A 13,034-nucleotide genomic window follows, 5' to 3' on the forward strand; every position below is an offset into this window, starting at 1 on the left:
ATTTCCTGGGGAAATGAATTTCATGGGTTTGTACTGTTTGACTGTTCACCATTTTCCTCTGTAAAAATCTGAGTCTACTGTTAGTTTTTAACTAAACTTAGCTGAGATACAGGTATCTCAAAGATAAATATATTGCAAGATAAATATATCTTCAACAGATACCCTAACCTCAGCAGATACTTTCTAGCCTGTACAGGCTAATCTCGTTTGCAGAGAGAAAAGAGAAGATAAAGCTTTTTACAAGTCATCGAGAGAAAAAATTGTCAGAAGCAATGAGCAGAATACCATGTTGAGAGACACAGTGCTCAGGGTCACATGGCACTAGATGAAATCCAAACACTAGCCTTCTCTCCCAGTTCATATTGGGATCCTTCCTTCAACAGAGACATGGACTTGCTCTGGAGTTGTAAGATGTCTTGCTAGTGCTTTTTTCACACAGTCGAGGGCACTTCCTCTTCATTCCACTTCCTCCTCTGGCCATGTATAGAAGTGTTCTGTCCAAGTTTCACATGTAAATCTCTGATATGAATACATCCTAATAAGCCAAAAAGTCCCACACCCCCTTGTATCCTGGACTGCTGAAAGATTTGTTTTCAAACTCAAGGCCACTACAATCAAATAAAAACCTATTCACAGAAAAGTGCTTATCTGCTACAAGTTGTCATTAGCAGGCATCAGAAAACACAAACGGTATCCATATAAGATACCGTTTGTATATATCCATATAAGGTACTTGGTTTCCAGTGAAAATATGTGTCAGGGAATCAATAAGTAATGCTTTACCCATAAAACCAGCATGTTTATGGTCAAATGCATGTATAAAACATAAATATAAACGGTTGATATGTTTTACTATAGCATAGTGCAGTATCGGCTGACCAATGACAAATTCTGAAGAACTGAAGGCAGTGAATGCATCAGAAGGTATTGCCTATGGCTACAGGAAGGGGGAAAAGCATAACCTGACAAAATGTGATGAGAGGGTGGGGTTCAGTGCCAGATGAAAACACCTAAATGCAGCAATCTGTCTACATACCGGTGTTCACATGTGAATGAGGTGTCTGTGACCTCTAATTGTCAAAGCAGAGTTGACATTCACAGTCAATGAAGTACAAAGGCAACTTAGTTCACCCTACATAAACATCTATATTTTACAGTAAAGTTGGTGGGTGTAGAGGAGATGGAAAGACAGATGACAGATGAACACTAGGTGAAATCAAAGTTTTATTTATAGTTGTAGGCCTATTTGTATTTGAAAACTAAGAGATAGGAGAAAGGAGGCCGACATAAAAAAAAGGGAGGGTGACTACTGCCTGGGACAGATTAGTAATGAAATTAGTAAAATATGTAGTAAGGAAATAAGTGAAATTTGACATATCTGATCACAGAAAATTTCAACAGCTGTTTAATCTCCAAATTGGATATCGAAGAAAATTTTGATATTTTTTCCAGGATGAAAGTTCCCTTAAAAGAATTAGAGAATTTGAAAAAATTAATCGCTACATTTCTTAACAAAAAGTGAACTTTCTAAAACCTGTGATATTTCATGTCATTACAGCTGAACTGCCTGTCAACATTAAACTACATTTCTTACTACCTTATGGGACTTGTCATTCTTTTCCATATTCTCTCCCAAAGAACATACTCCGTTGGAAGACCACTCACATAATATACCCGTAATCATGCAAATCCTGTGAGCCTGCTGTGTTATATGACCTTACAGAAAATTTAGCAACCAGCGAATCTAGTTCACAGAAACAGAAGGGGCAGAACTATAACTTCTGTAGTACTCTACACAGAAAAAATGGTTAACTAATTTTGATGTGGAAAAAAATAATCATTTAAAAGAAGTATTTCAATTCAGAAAAAACCAAATAATTCATATTTTCAGCAGAGAAAACACAATTATTTTTATTAACATCAAGATTTTCTGGAGGAAATCAGAAATGTGTAAAAAAATTGCATCTGGTTTTGAAGAATTGCCAGCTATTTCTGCTTATTATATTATGAAATTCAGATCGGCACCATACAAACGTAAGAGGCAGTTCTTGCTTCAAAGACCTGCCATTTGAGTAGATCTGACAGAGCAAAAGTCAAAGTAATTTGCTGAAACTCACACATAAGTTCCATGAGAGAGACAGAAAAAAAGATCAGCCTTAAAACCTCCTGACCTACAAAAGGATTTAGAGCAGTGGGGGTCATTAAAGGAAAAGAGAAAGAGTCCACAGCATGGAAGTAAAGAAAGCTTCACTCGGTAGAGCTTGTCAATCTCTTGGCAAAGGCATGTGAAAATTTTTCAAGAGGAGGGATGTGCTGGAAGGTTGATTCAGATTTTGCAAAGGGAAATGAGCAAGCACTGGGATTTGCAGATACAGAAGCCAGAGATAATGAAGAAATCATATTTGGCAAAGGAGCACGGAAGAGCTGAAAGTGGAAGACAGAAAATGCCTGGAGCAGAGGGGGCCCTCAATATCACTAGCTCAGAGCATCAGGACTCAGATATTGTGCGTTGTGTGGACACTGTCTGGTGTGGAAGCTGCATGCTGGTGGCAGAATGAAGAAGGAGGATTTGGCAGGATTTGCATTGAAAGAAGAACACAGAAGTTGAGTTGTTCACAACAAAAACCTGATATCAGAATCTGGTAGGTGATAAGGATGTCATAATGTATCTCACTAATACAAATTTCAGATGTGACAAAATGAATGTCAATGAAAGGCACAAGTTAGTCAGATAGCGATAAAGCAGCAAGGTAAGTATCACTTCCTATCTAAACATCAACGTCTTTCTAAAATTTTGTATCTCTGATCAATATGTGCCAGAATAAATCACAAAGTGTAACAGAAAAGCTGTTTGGCATAAAACAGCTACCAAGCCGTAGCTGAAATTAATTCTTGAATGAGATTAAATCTAAACAAAAACTCCAAATCCCCATGTGCTATAGGAAAGTCCCTGGTGTTGGACCTCCATGGCAAGGTACAGTCATTTTAAAGCATATCAGTGATTTTTAAGAACTTTTTCTTATGCAGGTATTAGATTAAGAAAAAAGACAAACGACACTTTCAAACAACACAAGAACCTTAGAAAAGAGAGGATGTTACAAGAACAATTCCTGTAAGAATAGAAAATCTCTCCCTAAAGTCTTTTATGCATCACTCCAAGTACTTTGCATTAATGAGCTGAGCAATCTTAAAAGAACAACATGACCCAGCATACTGTAGTAATTCAATAATTCAGTAGTCAAATAACTACAAAATAATGCTTCTTCTTTAATGCACCAATCTTAATTTTAAATTGTTTCAGATAATTTGGTACTTTTTTTTTTTGACATTTCAGTGCTTGTTGTGATCTCAGTATACAACAGCTAATAGAAAAAGAAAAAAGAGAAAAAAAAGCAACACATACTCCAAGTAACTCTGATATGTTACTGCATAGATATTGGAGGATTTTTTTCCTGCTTTTCCCACTAGTATTTCTTAAGGAGCAGGCTAAAATACAGCTTCATACAAGTAACATGAGAGATTTAGAAAGCAAAACTCCTATGCCCTTGTTTTGTTTCTGTACCATACTTCTATTATATTCACTGTAGAATTTACTCTGGGAGCTAGTGTTGTCAGTGCTAGAATAAGCATCACAAAATCATTCAGACATATAATTTCTGATGTCAGAGGAGAACGTCAGAATTGCTGCTGAAATGAAGGGATTTTTTGAATATAGCAATCTTTGAAAAGAAAGCTATTTATAAAAAAAATCCAGGACTATTTTTTACCAAAGCACTGACCCTGCAATTCATACAGTCAGCGACTCCTCAGTGACCTCTTTATCAGCCCTGAGTTTTCTTTCTATTAATAGTATTTACATTAACCAAATGCATATATTTTACAAAATTTAAAATAAATCAGATGCTGTACATGAAAAACTATTAATACACTTAAAATATTTTAAATGCTTTGAATTAATGCACATAGCATGCATGCATTTAATACTCTGTATCTCACAACAATAAAATAAGTAGCAGTCTTTAGAAATCATTACTTCTTAACTGACTAATCAAACTGATGTGAAACTATAAAACAATGAAAAAAAATCGTATCAGAAAAAGATCTATTGCAACACATTTTTATTTTTACTTTATTAAATGATTTTGATTACTGATAAACTTTACCAGACAAAAATTAGAAATTATACCAAAAGCTAAGATAGTTTATGATTTGTATTATTTCATATCTCTGAATCTGTCAACATAGTTATCTCTCCTGCACAACAGCTACAGCTCCTTTAAGCATCCTCAACAGTACATATGCTTTTAAATTTTAAGGCATTAACAATGCAGTACCCCCCAAATCCAGCCTTGAACTCTGACAGACACTGATCTCTTTTCTCCCTCCCACACCCTGTTTTATCAGACACTATTTTTTTAAATTGGCTACTAAATAGCATAGCACTGTACCTTTAAATACAAATCAAACAATATTCATATTCCCACGGTGCTGCTAGTTTCCCTTATGCATTGAATCGCCTGTAGATTAAAAGCTCAGAATCTGAAAAGGGATTCTGTTCTGCAGACCAAAGTTCTCTGTAGGAGATGAGGGAGAGGGTCAGTCCCGGAGTCACACACACAACAGGCAGAAAACACACTTGTGATCCTCAGCTTTGGATAGCATCAGAAAGGGGAATAAAAAGCAGAAACACATGGCACACTGAGAACTGGTATCACTTATGGCTTCTAACCAAAGCAGCAATTAAACACCTTTCATCATTCCCCCAAATGCCTGATTTTTGTAAGAACTGAAAGAGAGACATACACAAAGGCAAATCCCCTCTGAGCAGCAAGGAAAACTTAATCACCTACCATTTTCTTTGCACTCTTCTGGAGGTTTAGCCTTTTTCGCAAGTCGTGGATCCAGCCATGATGTTGTCTTTGTGTTATGGCTGAAAAGAAAAGAGATCACTCTGAGCAGACACATACTGAAAGGAATCAAGTTTATTCCTTACGAAAAAAGGGTTAGTCCAACAAAATTGCAATCGATACACTTAATTTGCTTACTGGTTCTAAGTAGCCCTGAAGGAGGTGTAAGAGTAATTGTGCAAGGCAGCTGTAAATTTGGCAACCTCAGCTCCCTGTCCTCAAAGCAGCTATTTTTATTAAAATCAACTAGAATGTTGCCAAGTTAACCTCATTGAAAATGCAGAACTCATCCAGAGCAAAAGGAATTTATTACAAATACAGTGTTCTCCCGTTGAACGAGTGCAGGCGACAGGATTCTGTACCATTATCACAGTTTTCGGACAGAATTATTTTCATCTTAAATCTGTCCTTTTCATAAATACAGGTTTGTTATTTCTCACCAGCAGCACTGACAAGGCATAGCAAAAGTGATGCAAATTACAGCATGCTCCTGCAAAGTCTACATTTCCGGACAGGGTGATTAATGATACTTTGTTTAACAAACCTTTATCTCTCCATATATAATCCTTCTATAGAGATAAAATAGATATGCACAAGCTGAATGAATCATGTGGCTCCTTTCTCTACTCAGAATAGATCTTTGAGAAATCAGCCATCAAATAGCGTTCAACTGGCACAAATTGTTTTCTGGGAGATTATTTTGCCAAATGAATTGATACTTAGTGCAGCTAATGAGACTTAAAACCAGATACTTTCAATTTGTACCTTGCTCATAAGCAATTAAATTTGAAGCCACATATTGTAAATATATTAAGAAAGGAAGACTATAAACCAGAAAAGGATGTGATCATTATTCCTTGATTTTTCGAGATGTCTTTCCTACAATACCATCATTCAGAGACACTTCTAACCCATGTTTTATTTATCTTATACATCCTAGGAGGAAGCTTGTTCCATACAGTTCTGAATTATTTAGTTTATTATTAATTTGCTGTGTCATTTTAAAGTGTGCTTATGACTTCTCTTATAAACATTAGTATAAGGTGTACAAAAACGGGACCTGGCAAAAAGTGGATTAGGATGCAATTGGCAGTTGGTGAGTTACTGATACAGTCCATGTGATCCAAATACCACTGGTTCCTCTAGGGAAAATTAAATGCATAGAACCAGTTCCTTCTCCCACCTTGCCTTCCATGGCAGATAAATTTTCCTCTGCCTCAATTTCTCTCTCTCTCTCTAAAAATAGAGTGATAGTGCCTACTTCTCAGCATTATTGTCACCATGTTAAAGCTTCCTCCACATTTTGGATGGAAAAAGAGGTAGATGAGAGTTATGTGTGGATAAAGTGGCAACTAAAATGAAAATTGAGACATTTAAATTATTTTTTAAAGTATTATCTAGTATAGAACACCATTCATGACAGGCAAGGAGGATAAACAAGCCCTTTGCTTACTTTGAGAGCAGAGATATATTTGCAGAGTATGAAGAATGATGAGCCAAAGGTAAGGGGAATTTGAAACAATGCCAACAGCCCGTGCCTGATCGCTAGTGTAACTAAGACACTTTCTCTGAAGCTCTGGCTGCCCGTGGTCTCCTGTAGGGTGCATTTTTATACTGCAGTCACAGTCTAACTGCAGCTTGTGCAGACATACTTGAGCTAGCTTTAAATTAACTAGGGGAGATGCTGGCAACATGCTGTCAGTGCAGCAGTGTGGAGCTCAGCGTGGGCTCATCACCCTGGCATCCACTGAGCTATTTGGGTGCATCCAGCAGCACATGCTGAGCTCCATACCACCATGGGTACCCCATTAGCAGTGACAGAGCTCAGAGCAAGTTTGGACATACCTGTGGAAGTTGCAGTTGCACCTCTGGAGTGTGGGCATGTCTGTACAACAGCCACTCTCTCCCAGCTATTAATTCTGACTTATTTTAGGGCCCCCCACTGATTGCAGGGACTAAATCAGAATCATAGATATTTCCTATGGCTTTAAAAGAGTAATATATATGACTACTGTTTGCAATGTTTGCTGTGGTATAGAGCAAATCTCAAAGAATTTTACAAGGAAATAATCAACCCCATTTTAAAGGTAAGAAAATGGAGTCATGGAGTCATGAAATTACTGCACACAGCCACCAAACAAGCCAGTGGTAGCAGCAGTAGTAGAAGCCAACTGTTGCAAGTCACTTGGCCAGTATTTTCCTTCTAAGTCCATCCATCAGAACAGACCAATTCATCAGCCCTGAAAACCCCTATGACACTTCCAGAATAGACCTGAGAAATGAGTTTTCAAATATCTGTAAAGATGGGTGCCAAACTGGAAACAAGCCAGATTCAGTATCAATATTTAAAAATGTGAATTAGTTGAACTGCAACCTCCAAGGCTTTCTTTGAGACTGAGAATAGCAAGCAAACAGTTATGATTTCCTCCAGCATAAATGTGGCTTCCATAAACCCAGCAAGACTGATTCAAGTTTTGTGCACTGTGGCCATACTAAACAAAACCGAAAATGAACTAAAAAATCAACAGCTCTTCCAAAAAGACAAGCAATCCTTCAGTTTGCAGCAACATTTCAGAGAATGAAGATGATATTTCATTACATCAGCTCTTTCAGCACTGAATCTTCTCTTCTAGGTGCTGTCACTCAAACCCACTCAGCTACTTAGTAAAAGCAAAACTCATCCGCAAGAACTTTTATCTATAACAAATAACTCAAGGAGCAAAGTACCTTTTAAATGCATCCCTCTCCTCCTTACCCATATCCATCCCTTTTCCCTAGCCCTGCCTCTCCACTTTATCCTGTGTACTAAACATAAATGCTGCCTCTTGCAATGGCACTTCACATGCTTCTAGACAGGTGCTCCAGTGGGTAAGAAATCTTTTTCTGCTCTGAAGACAGGATTTCAAAGAAGGCAGAATCAATGCCCACCTGTTTTCTAACACCTCTACAGTACCATCAATGTCCACTTATGCTCTACATAGTGCTGTTTGCTTAGATCATCTTAGCAACCAGGTACACAACACACAAACACTCCTAGGAGGACGACAGACATGACTACATGATGACAGTGCCATGCTCACGCTATGCAGTGTTGTTCACAGTAACCTCCCGTCACTCTTCAAGCAAGGACTAGAATTGGGGTTAGCCAGCTATAGAAACAGAAGAGTGGCAGATCTTCCCCACACAGGCAGGACACATTGGGGATGTGAGGAAGAAGGCTTGCTGAATGTCCTAGGGTAGGCTGCAGCGACACCACCTCCCCTGTGTCCCAAGGCTTTGTCTATTCCCTCTTCAGCTCTGCAATGAACTAGAATCTGTAAAAGCTCAAGGGAGACAACATTTATCTCCTCAATGGTTTTTAATATAATTTAAAAGAAGCCTTGATAGGAAAGCTTTAACTATGGGAGAGAAGACAGAAGGAACAGGAAATTGGCCAAATTAACACCACCAGCAAAAGTAACATTAACAACTACCTACTGGATAGGCTGTGCATATTTAATGCTTTTAAGCACTAAAAACCCTGTAGAGGCATAACCTGCCTGCCTTTCCACTAGGTCTAATCATGTGTGTCCATTTGGGAAGTCTTATGGACAGACCAGAAGGAAAAGGGGCTGGGGATCTACAGATTAGTTATGAATGAATTGCAGATGAATAGCAGCAGCAGTTGTGGAGTAAATGCTCTAACAGGCATTTGGTGCAGTAGTCATTGACTGAATGAGAGTGAAGTGATGCAACAAAAGTGTCCTGTGAGAAATACTGCTATGGCTCCACCAGCATTTTCCACTGGCCAATGCTTCATTACTCAGCAATAACTATACCTTATCATTAAAGACAAGTTTAGAAAGTCTATCATTATATAATTTCAATGATTTTGATTACTAGCTAGGACAACTGAGCTAAGAGGGAAGTACTGGCAAATCAACAACTCATGTCTTAGAATCTGTCTTAAAATCAAGAGCAAATTCCAAAGTTTGGAAACTTTTAAAGCAGTTAATGAAGGATCCCTTTGGTCTTGCTTCAAGGAGGTGGAGCATGGGAACACCACAACATTTTTAAATTCATCCTAATTTGTTACCTGCTATACACAAAATAGAAACCGTATATAGGCTTGAAGTGTATTGCAATTTTTTTTTAAAAGGTCACTCAGTAAGGCAGTGGAGCTTAATATTATAGGCAAAAGTCAATCAAATAACTATTGCTGAGCCAACTTGAATCCTTGCTCTTCACCTAGTACTTGCACCTAGCAGAAATAGTTTATCATAATTAGAGTCTTCTGATATCAGTTACAGACAATTTTAAACGTATGTGGAAAAAATATTCTTCAACTGGTTTAAATAGAGTGAAAGAAAGCTCAGAACACTTCCCAGAAACCCTGACTCAACCTCTTGTTCTTCTCCAGATTTTCTTTTAAGACTTCACAGAGACTCGTTATGCCTCTGCTCCCTGTTAATAGCACTGAAGCTAAGTACCAGCATCAAAGCCTCTCTGGGAATCTCACTGGATATTCCTCCATATCTTTAGGAAGCAAAAAACATTAGGAGTGTGGCTTTTTTATTTAACAATGTATTTTTATTGTAATTATTTGTTAGTATATTATTTTACTTAAGATTTGAATATAATGGATTTGTGTTAGCAATCTGTCAGTTTAAAGCATTTTGACAAATAAAGTTTCTTGTACTAACAGAGCCTTCAGACAATCTCTTGAAACATTTTTGAAGGAAATATAGAAAGTAGTTACTGACAGGGATAGCCTTAATGCCTTTTGAAAGCACTGCAAACCTATTCTAAATTGTGAGTCTTATAAGGTTTGTAATTTGCACGTTATTGTGAAAGGCATTTCAAAATGGGTATTTACCAATGTGCTGCTTCAGTGTCGTTGGAGACAGAACATATGGGTTTGTTCAGGTTTTTATTGTGAATACATTACATTTAAGTTGGTCCTCAATCCAACAACTCAAGCAAAGGGAGCATATGAGACAGAAAACCACAATGCACTATAGACCCCCTGACTTCTAAAATACTAACTCCTTTTCATATCCTGAAGATTTGTAGATCTGCAGAGCTTTTCAAGTAGCACAGTAATGATCTTCCAGTAATTTGTGTGTGGAGGGAAAAGGATGACAGAGCATTAAACCAGCAATTTTGCAATCCATCCTTTGTGGGATGCTACCTATATTTTTTGCACACATGTAGGAACAGACAAAAGGAAGTTGTCCTCTGGCTATGGTTTGCATGGCAGCAGCTATGGCTGCCAGTTTGTGTTGCATTTCTTGCTGCTGGTCTGTTAGATGTGCTCGGAGTACATGGTCCTTAAGAGATCTGGGTTTGGGAGTGTCTATCCTGTGAATCTTAGACAGCTTTGGGCAGTAGATAAGCACTTATGTACTCAGTCCAAATACAGTCGTGGTACCTCTAGGCATTCGCAGGAGCAGAAGATGCTTATACAAGATTTTTAGGGAATATATAAATGCCTAAAGTCTCCTATGGTAATTTCTGCTGTTGAACTAATTCTCTTTGAGTCAGACAATTAATTTCTGACAAAGAATGGGCTTCATCTCATGTGACTACAGAAATTACACAGCTAAATATGTAGGATTCCTCTCTATTCAAAGGAGAGGCATCTATATAGAATAATTTATCTTACCTATCTTCCAGTGGGACCCACTAACCATATGCTCTTAGCGACATAATGTGTGCTATGGCACGTCCCAAATGGCCTCCAGCTGTTACTCCAGAAGGGTGCTGGTTTTAACGAGTTCTGTCATATCTGTCATGACCATGGAGATTCTTGGGCTATTAGTATTCATCTACAGTGGTGCTTTGGCTCAGATCAGGAGGTCACTTTCAAAGTGAATCTCTCTCTCAGTTATTTTCATTTTCATACTGAGAATTCTCCAAACCTGTAAGCTTTTCACTTGAACTTAAACCAGAAGACACACAGCAGGAGCTCAGTTAATGCACTACATTCACAGGCATGCAGCCTATGGCACCTGACAAGACCTAGAAGCTGTGGATGCTGGGTCGTCAGCAGTAAATGTTTCACTCCGAATTCTGCTGATATTGCCAATTTAGATATGGACATGGTTTAGATCAGAAGGAATTCAGACTGGTTTGATTTTAAATCTGGTCTCATGGACTGAGTTCAGGGGTCCAGGGCTGTAAACAACTCAGTGCACTCCTAGAGATCAACTTTCTTTTCAGTTTCATCTGGAAGTAATTCAGTGTGGGTACACTGAAACGTGAACTGAATCAGTGTGTGAAGACAACCAGAAGATTTGCTTCAAAAGTGTTCTCTTGACACAAATTACATACAACTGCAAACATAGTTTTGGATATCTGAGGACATCTCTACTGGTAGAAGCAGCTACAATTTTGCAAATTAATTCTGCCCTTGTATTTGTACAGGATGAATCAGCCTCTGGAGGTAATTATCTCTCTCCAGTGACCACAGAAGGAGTTTTGGCAACTGGTTTATACTAGATACCTAATGCTATATGGCAAGGCAGGTGAGCTAAATCTTCTAGTTCAATAAATACAAAGGAGAAAAGTTATAACAACACTAAATACATCAGAGGAAACGTGCTGGAAGAGGAATTCTGCAGAGCAGAGCAGCAGAGACCTTTGGGGGAAAGACAAGAAATAAGAAAGTGAGGAAAGACAAGAGGAGTTGAGCTGGCAGTTTGACCTGGACGTCAGCACAGATAAAAACAGCAAGAGCAAGGGACAATACACCACTAGCACAGACTGAGAATGTCTTTATAACATCAAAAGGCAAGAGAAAAAGAAAGAATTCAGCATTCAATTCTTTCTGGTTCTACCAACTCCCCATTCCTAACTAATTTGCCACGAGGCAAGGAAGTGGTCTCAGGAGAAAGAAACAAAGAGGGATCTTTTCTGTTGCCTGTCCCACTGTATGTCATATTGAAGTCCAAAAAGCATTAGAAATCTGATTTGTTATGCTGATCAAAACGGACAAATTCGATCCAACATATAAACAAGGGAAAAGAACTACAGACATCTATAATCATATCTGCAATCTTGAGCAGGCAGAAGGGTATGCTTCCACCTTTTAATAGTATCTTCTAGTACAAAACACAGTTATCGAATTTAATGGTGTATCCAGGCTTAACTAATATATCCTGCTTTCTGATGGTGAACTGATGGAGCAGCCAGGAACAACTAAATATATCATGGTTCTTCAGGTAAGCAAGATGTTGGGATAAATGTTCCTGAAGTCAAAACACTTTCCTACCTTAAAAACTACTATGAAGAAATACTGATCCCACTGAAGTCAGTAGCAATATTCTTAGAAACAAACTAGGTCAGGAGTTTACTTTTCCAATTTGTAGCTGTACTTCTTTTCAGATATCACCTGAAATAGCACCAGTTGTATTTAAAAACTTAATGGTTGTTTTTTACAGTGAAGGGGAGAGTCCTTGGCAAAGGACTTTTTTATAGCTGTTTTTCAGTCTTTTATGGTGCTCTTATAAAAAAAAAAAAAGGAAAGAAAAAAAAGGCAGCTCTAACAACTAAAAAAGATACTGCAACAGGTCCAAAAGGCAATGCTGACTATGCTGTTTGGAGAAGTAGGTGTTCAAGTAGCAAGAGACTGAATGTCTGCAAGATGTACTGGAAAGTGGTTTGTTAAAACTCAGGTGGCTATATTCTCCTAAAAATCATCACCACAAGTCAACAAATATGATCCTTTAAAGATCATGGAATCATAGAATCAACCATGTTGGAAAAGACCTCCAAGATCATCAAGTCTGACCCTTGATCCAATACCATCGTGGTTACCAGACGATGGCACTAAGTGCCACATCCAATCTCATCTTAAAAACCTCCAGGGACGGTGAATCCACCACTTCCCTGGGCAGCCCATTCCAATATCTGGTCACTCTCTCTGTAAAAAATTTCTTCCTAATATCCAACCTAAACCTCCCCTGGCATAGCTTAAGACTGTGCCCTCTTGTGCTACTGCTGGTTGCCTGGGAGAAGAGATCGACATCCACCTGGCTACAATCTCCTTTCAGGGAGTTGTAGAGAGTGATAAGGTCTCCTCTGAGCCTCCTCTTCTCCAGGCTAAACAACCCCAGCTCCCTCAGTCTCTTCTCATAGGACCTGTGC

The 13,034-nt window shown here is 38.3% G+C and overlaps 1 protein-coding gene across 14 annotated transcripts in view; it reads right to left on the reverse strand.

Annotated features, from left to right (window-relative positions):
- The window catches only part of MAGI2 (membrane associated guanylate kinase, WW and PDZ domain containing 2), a 735,331-nt gene that overhangs the window by 222,034 nt on the left and 500,263 nt on the right, over positions 1–13,034 (reverse strand). For all 14 annotated transcript variants that reach the window (XM_027679447.1, XM_027679440.1, XM_027679438.1 and 11 more), the window contains one exon: positions 4,851–4,930. In XM_027679447.1, coding sequence (XP_027535248.1) covers positions 4,851–4,930 — 80 coding nt within the window. The remainder of the gene's footprint in view (positions 1–4,850; positions 4,931–13,034) is intronic.

Source organism: Neopelma chrysocephalum, unplaced genomic scaffold (genome assembly GCF_003984885.1).
Source record: "Neopelma chrysocephalum unplaced genomic scaffold, ASM398488v2 Primary Assembly neopelma1_45, whole genome shotgun sequence".
NCBI classification, from domain to species: Eukaryota; Metazoa; Chordata; class Aves; order Passeriformes; family Pipridae; genus Neopelma; species Neopelma chrysocephalum.